This window comes from Sceloporus occidentalis, unplaced genomic scaffold, assembly GCF_023333645.1.
Source record: "Sceloporus occidentalis isolate IW3139 unplaced genomic scaffold, rSceOcc1.0.p SCAF_2, whole genome shotgun sequence".
In the NCBI taxonomy this organism is placed as follows: Eukaryota; Metazoa; Chordata; class Lepidosauria; order Squamata; family Phrynosomatidae; genus Sceloporus; species Sceloporus occidentalis.
Window position 1 is genome coordinate 2,774,990 of NW_028316982.1, and position 16,295 is coordinate 2,791,284.

At 43.3% G+C, this 16,295-nt stretch overlaps 1 protein-coding gene across 1 annotated transcript in view; it reads right to left on the reverse strand.

Annotated features, from left to right (window-relative positions):
• Positions 1-1,803: 1,803 nt before the first annotated feature.
• LOC149317874 (serine protease 56-like) overlaps positions 1,804-16,295 on the reverse strand; it is a 48,388-nt gene continuing 33,896 nt past the window's right edge. Inside the window, 7 exon segments of the mRNA XM_089507414.1 lie at positions 1,804-1,977; positions 5,314-5,450; positions 6,664-6,741; positions 7,929-8,076; positions 8,425-8,566; positions 10,308-10,416; positions 11,727-11,888. Of these exon segments, the coding sequence (XP_089363540.1) occupies positions 1,804-1,977; positions 5,314-5,450; positions 6,664-6,741; positions 7,929-8,076; positions 8,425-8,566; positions 10,308-10,416; positions 11,727-11,888 (950 nt within the window).

Genomic DNA, 16,295 nt, shown 5'->3' on the forward strand with positions numbered 1-16,295 from the left:
TCTTAAAACAAAACGTTGTGGAATTAGGGAAGAAGAGAAGAAACAATGGTGAAATTGGGTGGGATTAGGTGCTGAGTTAACCCAGCTACAGACCGTGAGATGGCGTTTGACAAAAAGGGTGGCAGCTATGCTTCAGGCCAGTAATTCACAAACTTTGGTCCTCCAGATGTTTTGGACTTTAGCTCCCAAAATTCCCAACTGTCTGCTAAGCTGGCTGGGGCTTCTGGGAACTGAAGTCCAAAACACCTGGAGGACCAAAGTTTGGGAACCAGGTGGCCAGACACACAGAAGAGAGGAAGGGCTACCTCTTAGCAACCATAGCCAAGTATGTTTCTAATTCAGGCAGTAGTCTGGGAGATAGGGCTGCTAGGCTGCTGCTCACCATCTTTGTTGTGATGGTGGTTGTGGTGGTGGTTGTGTGCCTTCAAGTCATTCCCAACTTATGGCAACCCTAAGGCAAACCTATCATGGGGTTCTCCTGGCAAGATCTGTTCAGAGGAGGTTGGCTGTTGCCTTCCCCTGAGGCTGAAAGCATGTGACTTGACCAAGATCATCCAGTGAGTTCATGAAAGAGCAGGGAATTGAACCCTGGTCTCCAGAGTTGTACAACACTCAAACGACTATAGTTTTTTCTGGGTTTTTCGGGCTCTGTGGCCATGTTCTAGAAGAGTTTTTTCCTGACATTTCGCCAGCATCTGTGGCTGCCATCTTCAGAGAATGCTTTGCCTGGAAAAAGTTGGGTCTATATATACTGTGTGAGCGTGGGAACGCAGGAGTGATTTGCATGTGTCTTGTTCTGTGCTGATGGCCAGCCTCAGGCTGGGAGGCTAATACAAAAGAGCATTAATGTCTGCTAATTGGTGATCAATTATCTGCCGGGAAGCCCCTGACTCTGAATGGTTTCCCATTTGCATTTGCTGAGTCCTAATTTTGCTATTCCTCAGGACTGGTAGCCAAATTTTGTTCACTTTAAGGGTTTCTTCTTTCCGGTTGAAATTGTCCAGGTGTTTGTGGATTTCAATGGCTTCCCTGTGCATCCTGACATGGAAGTGGTTGGCATTGTCCAGGATTTCTGTGTTTTCAAACAGTATTTTATGCCCAGGATGGTTTGTGGCATGTTCTGCTCCTGCTGATTTTTCTGGCTGACCCAGTCTGCAGTGTCTCTCATGTTCCTTGATTCTGGTTTGCACACTGCGTTTGGTGGTCCCTATGGAGACTTGTTCGCAGCTGCATGGTATGCGCTAATCTCCTGTGGCTGTAAAAGGGTCTCTCTGGTCCTTGGCTGAGCAAAGCATTTGCTGGATTTTCTTCATCGGTTTGTAAACCATTTGCAGGTTGTGCTTCCTCACCACTTTGCCTATTCTGCCTGTGACTCCTTTGATGTATGGTAACACTTCCAAACCTGATGTAAACGTCATTCACCTGTGCTCTGATCACTGGCAGAAAAAGGCCTTTTCTGGGCCTTAAATAACCCAAAGTAGGCAAAAAACATGGTGGAATTGCAAGGGTTGTGTGGGGTGTTTAGGGACAAAGCTACTTCAATTCTTTCCAGGCGTGCATGCCAGAATGTGGCCAAGGTTACCTGGATGGACAGTGTGGCCCCAAACCCCAATAGTTGTCCACCCCAATGGAGGTGGCTAGCTGATGTGTTCCCATTTCTTCAGTTCCTGCATCCAGGCTTTGGTCCATGTGGGAGCCCAGCCCCAGATACCCTCAAGCTAAGTGGGTGCTACACCATTCTGCCTTTAGTCTTTCTCTTGACGGGGTGTCCCGCTGGTTCATCATCCCCAAGGAGTGGCCAGGTTAGGTCTTCAGACTCTCCAGAGCCAGAGCAATGAGTCCAGGCATGCTGCGATAGAGTGAGTCATTCTCCAGTCCTACTAGACCAGTAAAGGCGGTCGCTTTGTGTCCAATGGTGGCTCGGACCCGTGCCTGGTACAGGCCCTTGGCATTCTTGGAGGCCAAGTCCACAAGGACCTGAGAGGAAAAGAAAATGGTGAGCCAGGAAAGGAGACTCAAAGACATCCACATCGTGGAGGGAAGGTAGTAAAAAAGTGAGGGAAAAATTATAGAAGGTGATCGGTGGAATGAAGCTCTTTGTCCATCCTTCAGCGGCTATTTATTTCTTCTGCTACTGGAGACCCCCTGTTCCCAGTATACAAATTATATTGATGGGTCTTGGTAGGACTAGATCTCAAAACATAAGGTATTGGCATCATCAGACTTCTGCTGATGGAAGAAGCCTAAATCCAGTCTCTATAGCTCTCTGGCTGTGCTTCTTCCTTCCTTCTGTCCTTCCTTGGTTCGTTAGTTCCCTCGTTCCTTCCCTTTATTTATTTGCTGGATTTTTATTCCACCTTTCTCCCAAAAATGGAACTCAAGGCAGTTCACATTAAAACTGATTTAAAAAAAAATATCTAGGAATCTAGGTTGGCTGCATTCAAAGCCATAGCCATAGTCTGGAAAATCAGTATGCAAAGGGATCTTGTAGCACCTTTGAGATTAACTGAAAGAAAATATCTGGTAGCATGAGCTTTTGTAGACTTAAGCCATCTTCCTCAGATGCATGAGGTCATGTATCACCTCATGCATCTGATGAAGTAGCTTCAAGCTCATGCTACCAGCTTCTTTCTGACATTTCATCTCAAAGGTGCTACAAGATCTGTTTGCATGTTGGTTGGCTGCAGCCTAACACAAATCAACTTAATAGAGTGATGCAACAGCAAAGAAAGGATCAATGAGGTCCTGAGCTGTTTTAGCTGAACTACAGTGTTGAGCTCAATGGATGCAATAGTCCTACCATATTCTGCACTGATCAGATCATCTCACCCGGACTACTGTGTTTAAGAATGATACTGGCAAGGAGAAGGGTGACCAAGCAGGTAAAAGGTCTGGAAACCAAACCCTATGAGAAACAAGCAAGGGAGTTGGTTATCTGTGAAAGCTGAACTGAGCTTGCTTTTGCTTCTCCAGCAAGTCTGATATGGACCAATCGATCAGAGTTACAGGAAGGGAGATTTCAACTAATCATTAGGAAGAGTAAAAGTTGTTTAACAGTGAACTTCCTTTTCTTCAGCAACTAGCCAATTGCCTAAAGCATGCCTGCATAGAAATGCCTTTCTTTAATTGGTCCAATGACTATGGTGGGGTTGGGCAAACTGAAGCTCTGTGCTTGCAGACGCCTGCTTTTGTGGCCTCCAGCCCATCTAGACTCTCTGGACTGCTCATTTTCTAGCCAAGAATAAGGATGAATTGTCTCTCTTGGAAGCTATGACAGTAAGAAAGGCAAGGACAGATATCATCCTTATCTCTTCTTCCTCTGCTGTAGTTTGTCAAGCTCTGTCTTTGGGATTTGCCATTTGGGCCCAGAAGGAGAGGCAAGGGAGTAGGCAGTGGCAGGAACAGCAAAGAGAAGAAGAGGGGTCAACTCAGAACAATTTGCCCAAAGGCCCCAAAATCTGGAGCCACCATGGCAGTAAAATCCTATTGCCAGTACTAGGAGAGACCAATAATACAATACATTTAAGCAGACACAAAGAGCCTCTCTATCAGCACTGAGAATGTGTGCTGCTTTATTTTTTAAGAATGAAGCACTGCTCTATCCTCTCCCCTCTTTGTTTTCCCCTTGTGCAAATGGTCTTCATCTGTATTGTGCCCTTTGGCGTCAGGATTTGGGTTTTCTCTGGCACAGCCTCTGGGAATGGCAGAATACAATCTGCACATTGAGTTTCCCTTATCCAGAACTCTAGGATATAAAATATGTAAAAATCCAAAATTGTCCACATGGGTGGCTGAGATAGTGTGGTTCGACAGACCGCCCGGAAAGGGCGGGCTGGAGGCGCCCGTTTTTGGTCCTGAGGGACACCGCAACAGCCAAACCACTTGCCTCCCTCTGCACCAAAAAGAACCTGCTAAAACTCTGCTAAAAAGAACCCATGGCAATGCCATGAGCATGCCATTGGTGCACTGTTGCATGTCAATGACACGAGCGTGGCACTACAATGTGTGGATGTGGCACCGTGACATGAGGATGTTGTGCCACACATGCATCATCATCTGGATGGGGCTGTGAGTGGTACGGCTCAGGAGCATGCGGTCGCTCCACAATCCCGAGCCCTAAAATCAGCCCCATACTGCTGCTTTCTGGCAGTCTGTACCAGGCCTGTGACACCTTTGCTTTCTGATGGTTCAGTGTACACAAATTTGTTTCAAATATTTAAAATATTGTGTATAAAATTACCTTTGGGCTATGTGCAGAAAATATACACGAAACATAAATGAATTTCACGTTTAGGTCCCATCTAAATTGGGCATCGGGGGCACTGCGCTCCAGTGGTTCCATTCCTACCCCTCGGGCAGATTCCAGATGGTGCAGTTGGGGGACACTTGCTCCTCTGAGAGGGAACTGACATCTGGTGTCCCTCAGGGAGCTATTTTGTCCCCCACTTTGTTTAACATTTACATGAAACCGCTGGGAGAGATCATCCGGAGACACAGGGCACGGTGTTATCAATACGCTGATGACACCCAAATATGTTTCTCTGTGTCTCCGACTGATTCAGTGACTAAGGATGGCATCTCTCCTCTGAATGCCTGCCTGGAGTCGGTAATGGGCTGGATGAGGGAAAACAAACTCAGACTGAATCCAGAGAAAACGGAATTACTGGTGATAGGTTCCGCAGGCCCAGGGAAGGAAATTTGCTAATCTGTCCTGGATGGGGTCACACTTCCCCTGAAGGACGAAGTTTGCAGTTTAGGAGTACTTCTGGATTCGTCCCTGCAGTTGACATCTCAAGTAGATGCGACGGCCAGAAGTGCTTGCTATCAACTTCGGTTGATACACCAACTGTGACCCTACCTGGGCCAAAGGGACCTTGAAACAGTGGTACACGCTTTGGTAACCTCTCACTTAGATTTCTGTAATGCGCTCTACATGGGGCTACCCTTCTATCAAGTCCGGAAGCTTCAGTTAGTACAAAATATGGCAGCCAGACTGGTCACCAGTGCATCTAGGTTTGACCATATAACACCTAAACTGAAAGCTCTTCACTGGCTGCCTATTCGCTTCCGAGTGCAATACAAGGTGTTGGGTTGTTGTATTGTATTGCATAATGTAATATTGATGTAATATTTTTGTGCCTTTTTGAAGAGTGTTGTATGTATTGATTTTAGTAGTGTGTAACCCCGCTTCGATCCTTGGAAGAGGCGGGGAAACACAAATAAATTATTATTATTATTATTATTATTATTATTATTATTATTATTACAATACAATACAATACAATACAATACATTACAATATGGTTTCCTCACCTCCTGGAAGGACATAGAGAGATCCTGCTGAGGCACTTGCAGAATCCAGTGGTACAAGTCACGGACAGAAGTGACATGCTGGGCAGATCCATTCAAGCCCTGGCAGCGGGAGCCTGTAGCAGGAATGGAGGGTAGGGCTGGAGAAGGACAAGTATTGGAAGAGATAAGTGGGGTGAATCCTTGGAACAGAGGAAAAGATTTTAACTGGAGGACTTGCAGCAGTCTGTTCCAAGGGACCAGTGGTGCATCATTTCCATTCCATGTAGAGAACTTGGAACAACTGGATCTTACTACAACATCAGTGATGGGACAGTGTAACTGAGGAAGTGTAGTGGGCTGTAGGGCACATCTCAGGGAATACAAACATTTAGCTACCAGCATCTTCTGCAGTTCCCTAACCTTTGAGAAGCTTCTACCTGAGCAACTGCCTCATTCTGTTGTATTTTGTTGTTGTGACCCTAATGTCATTGGGGTTTCTTGGCAAGATTTGTTCAAAGGAGGTTTATCATTGCCTTCCACTGAGGCTGAGAGAGTGTGAGTTGCCCAGTGGATCTCAAACAATGAATCAGATCCTGGCCTCCAGAGCCGTAGTCCAACACTCAAAACAGTATGCTATGCTGCCTCTTGTTCTGCTGCCATATATGTGTGTGTTTTTAATACTCTCTAAATGCAACCAAAGCATTAGGGATATCATGTAGCTTGGACCTCAACAGACCACCTTAACCCAGGAAAAACCGAGAGTGAACACTGAGAATGTTTTAAAGCTGCACTGGCCTTCTGTACACAATGGGAAACAACGGCAGTGCATTCAGGTATATGTGTTTGTGAGCCCATTTACCAAGGAACCTGAGTGTAAGACCCAGCTAGTGGGGGACTGGCATGATTCAGTCAAAAGGAGCCAGAAAATGGTTTGTTGCTGTTGCTGTTGTTGTTTACACATTGCAAACTGCTTAGGGAGTGCTTAAGTGCACTGATAAATGGTATAGAAATGCACTTGTTATTGCTACTTGCTATTGTTAACTGCCCTTGAGTTGGTCCCAACTCATGGTGATGCTGTGGATAAGACACCTCCAAGAACCCCTGTCCTCCACTGCTTTGCTCAAGTCATGCAAATTCATACCCTTAATAGAGTCCATCCATCTAGCATGTGGTCTTCCTCTCTATTTACTACCCTGAACCTTTTCCTGCATTATTGTCTTTTCCAATGAGTCATGTCTTCTTATGATTTGGCCAAAGTACAAGAGCCTCAATGCTTACATGTTCCTTTATCCTCTCTAGGGCACTGCCATGCTCAGCCTTAGCCTGGATGATGTAGGACAACATGCATAGCCTGTTCAGGAACAAACTTACCTTCGGGAAGGACACTGGCATTTTCCATCATAAGGCTTCGCTTTTCTCTCTGAGGATGAACCTCAGTTGGCAGGGTGTCTGTCGCACAAAGCAAAAGGAGAAAAGGATTGCATTGCAAATTGCTTTGCTTTACTCCCAATTGTTTTTGTTGCTGCTGCTGCTGTTGTGTGCCATCAAGTCATTTCCGACTTACAGCAACCATAAGGGAAACCTATCATGGGGTTTTCATGGCATGTTTTGTTCTGCCATTGCCATCCTCTAAGACTGAGGATCGATCCTGTGCAGAAACTTGATTTAAAGTGAAAACACCTGCAAAAGCAGGTTGTTTTTCACATGACATTCAGGGTTAACCTGAACAGATATGAGAAATAATGAGTAGTCTTTCAGATGGCGTTTGCATCCTTGAGAAATAATCTGAACACAAAGTTGACAAAACCCATTCCTTTTTACTTTCAGAAACTTCCATGTTGAAAGTTTTAATGCCATTCCAAAAATTTTGCGTTACCTGCTGTGTTGGTGCAGGCACCTTATCTGCATTTGACTGTACTTGGTAAGTATATAACCTTCAGTACAATTTACTTCTGTATTATTCATGTCCGTTGTGGCAAACACTCCTTTTCACAGGGGGCTGAGGAAGTCTTAAAGATGAAATGGGGACTATAAAGAATACCGTACTACACTGTTATAGCCGTATTATTCCACTTTTACTGCTATGGCTGCCTCCTGTAGAATCCCGAGATTTATAGTTCAGTGAGGCTTAAGAGCTCTCTGGCTGACTATTCCAAATGCCTTTCCCTAAACTGCAAATCCCAGCCACAGCAGTAAGTGGAATATTAATGCTATAACAGTGTAGTACACTATTGTCCTATAAACTCCAGGCATTGTCTGTTCTATAACTTATGACTCTATGGTTTATGACTAAGGCTCTGACTTTTGTCTCTATGGCTTACTATGAGTGCTAGAAATCAACACATTTGAATCACTGCTACAATACAAACTCACACTGCAGTTGTTAGTTTTTGTTTCAGCATTTCTGCTCAGAGGATAAAGGAAAGGATGTTTGGTGGATTTCAGTAAAGTTGTTGCACTACAATTATTCAGAATACTGAGTATTAAGAGCTGTTTTATGAACTTTCTATGACATATTTCTTGAAGAATGTACTAAATGCAATTAACCGATATTTTTACTGTTCTTTCTCATATGTGTGATTTGTACTTTGTGCACTGAGAACCAGCTATTGAAGTATTGTACCAAGGGCACATACCATTTGACACAGGAGTCTGGGGAGTGGTGGCACCTTCCTCCTCTGGGCCCACATCTGGAAAAGCGTCATCCAGGCCCACATCTCTTTGCAGCTGCTGAAGGAAGATCCGCCCCTGGCCTTGCAACTCCTCCACCTCTGTTTCTGTCTGCTGCAGGAAAGAAGGAAGGGCAGCTCAGAACATGCTGACAGGTCAGCCTGGGACCATCTCCATCCTGTCCTCCTCCAGAGGTTTTGCCCAGGGCCTGGAAAGGTCCACCTTGGGGGCTACCACTCCCAGGACTCCCCAGCTAGCATGGCCAATGGTTATGGTGGCTTGAGGATTCTGGCAAATGATGTCTTAAAAATTAACCACATTTTGGTTGTGAATTCAGTTGCACCTTTTGCACCTCTTGGGTCAGTTGTGCAAAATTAGCAATCAACTTAATAGGCTGCACAGCACAATCGATGCCCACCGTTGAAGGGACACTTGTGTGCCAACTTTGCCCAGTTCACATACCTGCAAGAAGAGTTGCTGCTCCCGTCCTGTTGAAGTTCTCAAGCCCTCCGCCATGGCATTGAGCTCCTGCACCCAGTCAACCAAGGCTGGCCCAGTGCCTTCAAATAATGACTCAAAAGAGAGAAGCGTGGACCGTGGGAACCTGGGAAGAGAAGCTAAGGACGTTACCACATGAGCCCTGTTCCTGCTGCAATTGCACTTCTCAAAGAAAATGGAAACATACCAGTTTGAGAGCAGCCATTCTCACACGTCTTTGCAATAGCGCAACTGGAACTGCTTCTGCCATCACTCTCCTATGCATCCCCCCTTAACCCTCCCTCCCTGCCCTGTGCCTTACCCACCATGCCCTTTTGTGTGCTTTTTAAATGCTTTTTTTTGTTATAGTTAATTATAAAACAAACATTTTCCATTTCTGTTTATACCTTTTGGTGACATGAGATTAAAAAGCAAAGCAAAAAAAAGACTTACATATGTATATATTGGTATCTTCAATGCATACATTATAAAAGTGACAAACTTTAGTTACATATATGTTTCATAAATATATATTAGTTGTCTTTATCTTAAATATCTTAAAGAAATGAAAAATGTTTACATTTTTGCCAGTCTTAGTTCACTTCCTTTTGAGCTGTATTGAACTTTCTCCTATTATTATTATTATTATTAATAGTAGTAGTAGTAGTTTTTTTGTGGGTTTTTTGGCCACATAGCTCAAAAAACCCACAAAAAACTATGGATGCCAGCCATGAAAGCCTTCACATTATTATTATTATTATTATTATTATTATCATCATCATCATTTGTGTGCCACCTTTCTCTCAAGAGGGACCCATATTTATCTGTAATTTGTCTCTCTTTAATAATACTTATGTGTAGCTTGTATTCTCATTGAATTGTTGGTGGCTTTTATTTGCTAGTTATTTCTTATTAACGTTGTTGTTATGTATATATATATTTTTGGTCGTTGTTTGATTGGTGTTCTCGTGTGTGTGTGTGTGTGTGTGTGTGTGTTTAAAGTTTATTTTCACTTTTCCATGCAATTCTGGAGTTCTGCTAATGTGATTTGGGGGGAGGGTTGCACAAAAGAAGAAAATAAATAGGATATAAGAAAATAAAATAAAATGATAATAATGGTGCAATTGCAAGCTCATTGACAGGTTTCCCCTGTCAATGAAAAGGGAAGCCCCCCAACCAAACTTTGGAGAAACAGCAGCAACAGGTTGGAGATGACATTCTACAGTAAGCATCACCAAAGGCACTTTTTCTGGCTCTGATCACATTTTAAAAGCCCGGTGTGCTAAAGTCATAAGTGAGTAGGGAAAAAGGTTCTCAGCTCAGCTCCACAATAAAACACCAGTATAAGACCAAAGACCAACTTGGGCCTTTCTGTAGACAAAGAAGGTGGCACTTTTGCACTGAAACACTCTAACTGTTATGATTTTTTTAAAATTAAAAATTCAGAAACGATACAAATCTCCCTTCAGACATAGAACCACTTTGGCAAAACATATCCTAGTGTTTTTGTATGGTTTGGTTTGGTTTTTATAAACCGTTGGGAAAGCCCTGGTGCAGGTCCAAGAAATCACTAAACATAACCCTAAAAAAGAATGGACTGAGCAGACACTGCAGTGACAACGGGCAAAACCCAGCAAAACCCAAGGAGCTATATTGCAAGGACTTGCACATCTTTAAACCAATCTGGAAGAGAACTAAAAATAGTATAGATCGAATCTCTCTTATCTAGATTTCCAGTGTGTGATATACTGCATAATCCAAAATTGTCCATATGATTGGCTTAAAATATATTGTGTAAAAAAAGTACCTTTGAGCTAAGGTCTAGGCCCTGATACCTGGGAACCCCAGAGCTCTGAAAGCAGCCTTACCTCCGGCGAGATGCTGGGGTCTCTCGATTCTGCATTTCCTTAGAATCGGCTTGCAGCCCCTCTTCCTCTCCCTCTCCTCTTCTGACAGCTTCTGTGTCTGCAACCTGCTCTTTGGGGGAAAACAGGAGTCAGTTTGAGAAGGTGTATCATGGCCCCCCTCTCCTCCCTTTCCTAACTATGGTAGGTTGGGCACAGCTGCAGATTAGAGCAAGGCGGCTTCCCCTGAAACAGGTGGTTGTTGTTGTGTGCTTTCAAGCCATTTCTGACTTATGGGTTTTCTTGGCCAGATTTGTCCTGAGGATGTTTGCTGCTGCTTTCCCCTGAGGCTGAGAAAGTGTGACTTGCCCAAGGTCACCCAGTGGGTTTACATGACAAAACTGGGATTTGAACCCTGGTCTCCAGAGATGTAGTCCAACACTCATACCACTATGTCATACAAAAAAGGGTTGCTGTATGTCAAAACGTGGGGAAGTTTATTGTGTGGACCAGCTCTCTGAATCCCACTGCCAGAATGGTTATATTTAATAATAAATAATAACAAATTTTATTTATATTTCCCGCCGCTCCCTGAAGATCGAGGCGGGATTATAGCAAAAAAAAGTCCAAAAAGAAAAAAGAACTTTCCTAAGCTCTGGGATATGTATCCTTGTAGCTTTTAGCCAGTGTGGTGTAGTGGTTTGTGTGTTGAACTAGGACCCTGGAGACCTGGGTTCAAATCCTTGCTCAGAAATGAAAATCCATTGTATGACCTTGTGCAAGTCATACTCTCTCAGCCTCACCGGGCAAAGTCAAACCCCTTCTGAACAAATCTTGAACTGTGATAGGGTTCCCATAAGTCAGAAATGACCTGAAGGCACATCACCAAAAACCAAAACATTTTCGCCTGGGGGGCTGAGATACTGACGCTTTTGCTTTCTGATGGTTCAGTGTACACAAACTATGTTTCATGCACAAAATTATTTAAAATCTTGAATAACATTACCTTCAGGCTATATGTATAAGATGTCTATTGTTATTGGTGTTGTGTGGCTTCATGTCGTTTCTGACTTATGGTGACCCTAAGGCAAACCTGTCATGGGGTTTCTTGGCAAGATGTGTTCAGAGGGGGTTTGCCATGTCTTCACCTGAGGCTGAGAGAGTGTGACTTGCCCAAAGTCACCCAGTGGGTTTCCATGGCTGAGCTGAGAATCGAACTCTGGTCTCCAAAGTTGCAAAACATGAAGTGTTTACACTTGCGTCCCATCTCCAAGATGTCTCATTATGTATGCATATGCAAACACAGGTATTCCAAAATCCAAAACGCTTTGGGTCCCAAGCATTTTGGATAAGGGAGATTCAACCTGTAGGTACCTGTAAATAGGTGTGAGTTAGTTCCATCTTTATGCCAAAATATTTATCTTGGCATGTGCCAGTGAGTACCTCTGGAATCATGGTGCCCTCGAGCAGGGAAGAAGTGTCTGTAAATCTGCTCCATGAACTGCGGGAGGGAGCGCGTGAAGAACGAGAAGTCAATCTGAGTGCGGAAAAACTCCTCTGCCTGGCGTAGGAACTCCAACAAGGTCTGGGCATAGGAGCGCAGCTCTGAGAGGAAGAGAGGAAACTGCTAATGGGTCTCAATCCTTGAACAAGGAAATCACAAAGGAAGACTAGAAAGAAAAACAGCTGAATTGAATTAGAATTATAGAATCCTAGAGTTGGAAGAGACCTCAAGGGCCATTCAGTCCAACCCTATTCTGCCATGCAGGAAATCACCATCAAAGGATGACCGACAGATGGTCATCCAGCCTCTGTTTAAAGACCGCCAAGGAAGGAGACTCCGCCATATTCCAAGGGACTTTGTTCAACTGTTAAACAGCTCTTACTGTCAGGAAGGTCTTCCTAATGTTTAGGTGGAATCTCTTCAAACTCAGGAATTGAGGATCCTGTGCCATTTGTCAGATAGTCTAGATTCTGACTGGGGACTTGGTATCACCTTCTGGAGAACTAGGTATCTGACTCATGATGGTGGTGAAATCCAGACAGGCAGAGTTAACACCAACACTCCACGATAGCCCTGTTTAAATATTTGGTGTCATATTGAGGCTGGAGCAAGCTTGTTTTCTGCTGCTCCAGAGAACAGGGACAGAGCAACGGATTGAAGCTACAGGAAAAGAGATTCCATCTCAACATTAGAAAGACGTTCTTGTTGGTGAGAGCTGTTCGACAGTGGAACACACTCCCTCAGAATATGCTGAAGTCTCCTTCTTTGGAGGTCTTTAAGCAGAGGCTCTAAAGGGGATGCTTTGATTGTGAGTTCCTGCATGGCAGAATGGGGTTGGACCGCATGGCCCTTAGGGTCTCCTCCAAATCTAGGTTTCTGTGATCCTATAATTCCATGAGACTGTCCCTGCCAAACTGGGACACTTGGAGGATATGGGATGATGATGATGTTGTTGAGCCCTGAGAGCAGAGTTTCTTTGGCATCATGTAAGACTGAGAGAAAAGATTCTTGTTTTACTGACCCATAAGCCACACATAGGGCTATAAACACTTTAAACAAACATTTGCATAATTGTTGCTTTGGGCGCTGATTTTCCCTGGCATCACGGCATGGGGCAGAGGGGAGGATTAAATACACTATCCCACGCGCCATGAACAAATCTTGCTCCTGCCCTGCTGCACCTGTTGCTTCTTTTTCAATAACGTAAGACTCTGAAATGTGAGTGTGTATTTTGTGTATTGTCTGTTTTGTTTGTACATAAATGCCTTAAGGATGAGCACACATTTCTGCAGTTCACATATACTTTACCATCTCCAGACCATCATTTAGCAACATATAAAAGATGCTATTCAAAAAGAAGAAATAGAACCAACAGGATTCAAAGTAGCAAAATTAAAAACAGGCTACTGTTATAGGATGGGGAAGATAATAATTTGCCCCTGATATTTCTAAATGGTTCAGACAAAGCATGAGATGTGGCATTTACAGACCCATTAACATTTTATGTAGGATTCTGAGTAGGTAATCGAAAAGCTAATACATTTGATAGAAAATGGGCCAATGTTCATAATGGGCTGGAATGATCAATTTAAGTGTCACAGCACACTCATTATTTTCTTTGTGAGGGTTTCAGGATTGCATATTATTGTACTGAGTGTTTCTCTGTCTGCATACAGGAGCATCTTGCAGCAGCTCCATATTTTAATCTTGAACTTTAAAGGAGCTGCACAAGATGTGGAACCTATTTATAGAATAGGACCTTGTACCTGCCCTTTAAAGTCTAGACCAGGAAAAAACAACTTCACCACTACTAGGGGCCACACCAGTATGGCCAACATGACTTTGTTATTGTTAACTGCCCTTGAGTTGATCCATGGTGAGAGTGAAACATCGCAAGACTCTCTGTCTTCTACTGCTCTGCTTAGTTCTTGTAAACTCATACTCATAATCTCTTTAACAGAGTCCATCCATCTAGTATGTGGCCTTTCTCTCTTTCTGCTTCCCTCCACCTTTCCCAGCATTATTGTCTTTTCCAATGAGTCTTTCCTTCTTCCAGAGAGGTTTCCAGCTTGATCTGCTCTAGGACCCATTTGTTTGTCCTTTTGGCTGCTGTCCATGGGATCCTCAGCACTCTTCTCCAGCCCTACATCTCAAATAAATGGATTTTCTTCCTATCCGCTTTCTTAAACATCATACAGAGGACCTTATCACACAGGAGGCAAAGCACCCAAATCCCGAGGATAAACGGGGTTTAAATCAGGGAATATGCGGGATTGTTTTCAGACACATCGGGCAACTTGAGCATTAACGCAACATTAACCCGTGTAGAAAGTGGGCAAAATCGCGCCACTTTTATGCAGAGAGATTTTTAAAAAATTCTAGAAGAACTGATTTATGAAGATCAAAATGGATTCATCCCTAACAGATATATAAGAAACAACTTAAGAAATGTATTAAACACAATACAGAATTTTGAAAAACATAATGAGAAAAAACTAGCAATGTTATTTTTTGATGCAGAGAAAGCTTTTGATAGGGTGATTTTGGCTTTTATGCATGAAGTATTTAAGAGAATGAATATAGTTGAGAAATTTGAAAAATGGATTAAATATATATATAAGGAACAAAGAGCACAACTAAAAATGAAAAAACAGAATATATAAGACTAAATAAAGGAACAAGACAGGGATGTCCGTCTCCCTTACTGTTCATAATGGTGTTGGAGATATTGAACAACAGAATTAGAGATGATTTGGATATTAAAGGAGTAACTTTCAGAGGATATACATATAAAATTAAATCATATGCAGACGATCTAGTGTGCTTTTTAGAGAATTCTACACAAAGTATTGAAAAATTGTTGGAGACTATTCAGGAATATGGTAAAGTTGCCAGATTTACAATCATTTATGAGATATTCCCTGATTTAAACCCTGTTTATTCACTGGATTTGGGCGCTTCCCTTCCGTGTGGTAAGGTCTACAGACAGAAACAGACAAAAACCACTTCTCTTTCTGTACTTTCTGGTTTTGTTTGCAATGCAGTAAGGCTCCAAGAGTTCCCAAAAGGGACATTTCCACACTCTGTCCAGGTCCTCATTCCCACTTACAAATAAATTGGTTTGCAGTTTGAATCGATGGATCGATTCGACAGCAGAGAGTGGTTCACACTACATTTGCCTGATTGCATTTGTTCCTTGTAAAATAACCCACTTGTGGTTCACATTTATGAATTAATCAATTCAAAATGGACCCACTCCAGCCAGTCAAAGGGGAAATTTAAATGTATTCCGATCCACATCTGGTTCACACTTGCGCAAAATTGATTTATCCAAAAAGATGCAGAAAACATCAGCATCAAAAGGCGTGGGTTAGATGGCTCTAGCGCATGGCCCCTCTCTCTGAATTGCTTCAGCGATTCAGTTCAAGTGGGAACCAGGGTCCTTTGAACTGGTTCAAACCAATTTGCGATCTAGTTTAAAATGTAGTGGGGATCAGGCCCCTGACTCTTATGGCAACCCACCTGCTTCTCCCACAAAAGTACCCTCAGCTTTCAGCAAATATATTAGCAGAAGCTGAGGGGTTGACCTTCAACCAGCCAAAGGAATGTTGCGACTGTTCCATCTCCCACAGTAGATATCCCAAGCTGAGCACTAGGCTTGTGAGCAGGGCAGGAGCCCCAAGAAATGATGCTGATGAGAGATGACCCTCTTCCCAAAATGACCACCCTTTAGAGGAAAAACAATCTTTTACATAGACTCGATTAAGCCAGGAATGCCACACGAGACACAGAACAATCAGCTCCTCAAGTGCCCAGCCTGGGAAAGACAATGGAGCCACAAGGGATCCCTCAGCAAGATGCCAAGAATCCAGTCTAAATTACTTTGGAGTTGGGCAAAGAAAAGAAAAGACATTTCAATTGAACATTCCTTTTGGCAAAGAAAGCCTGTCTCAAGAGATGGAAAGTTAACAACCAGCAGTGCAAAATTCTCCAGTATAAGAAGAGGTTTTGTTCATACAAATGACCTAGTGATGCATCTGCTTTTTATACCTTTTTGCTTGCAAGGAGGAGAGTAGGGAAGGCATTTGAGACACTCAGAGGCATCCAGTCTTTCCCCCCCATAATCACAAAGACTTGAAACTCGGTTTTAATGTTAATTTGAGCCGGAGGAGCGTTAAACTGGGAATGCTGTCTTTTGGGATTTGCTCACTTCCGCAGAAGATGTACATCGCTCTGTAGCTCCGTTAAGGAAATGCAAAAGCAAGCACAGAGAAAAGGCCACAATCCAGTGCAGGTCCAAGATGTGTCAGGTCTGATTGCCAGACTTAATCTCTGAAAGGACAGGTGACATAAGCTGCATCTGCACTGCAGAAATAATGTAGTTTTACACCACTTTAACCTCCATGGCTCAATGCTATGGAATTCTGGGAACTGTAGTTTGGCGAGGTATTTAGCCTTCTCTGCCAGTGAGTTCTGGTGCCACAACAAACTATAAATCCCAGGATTCC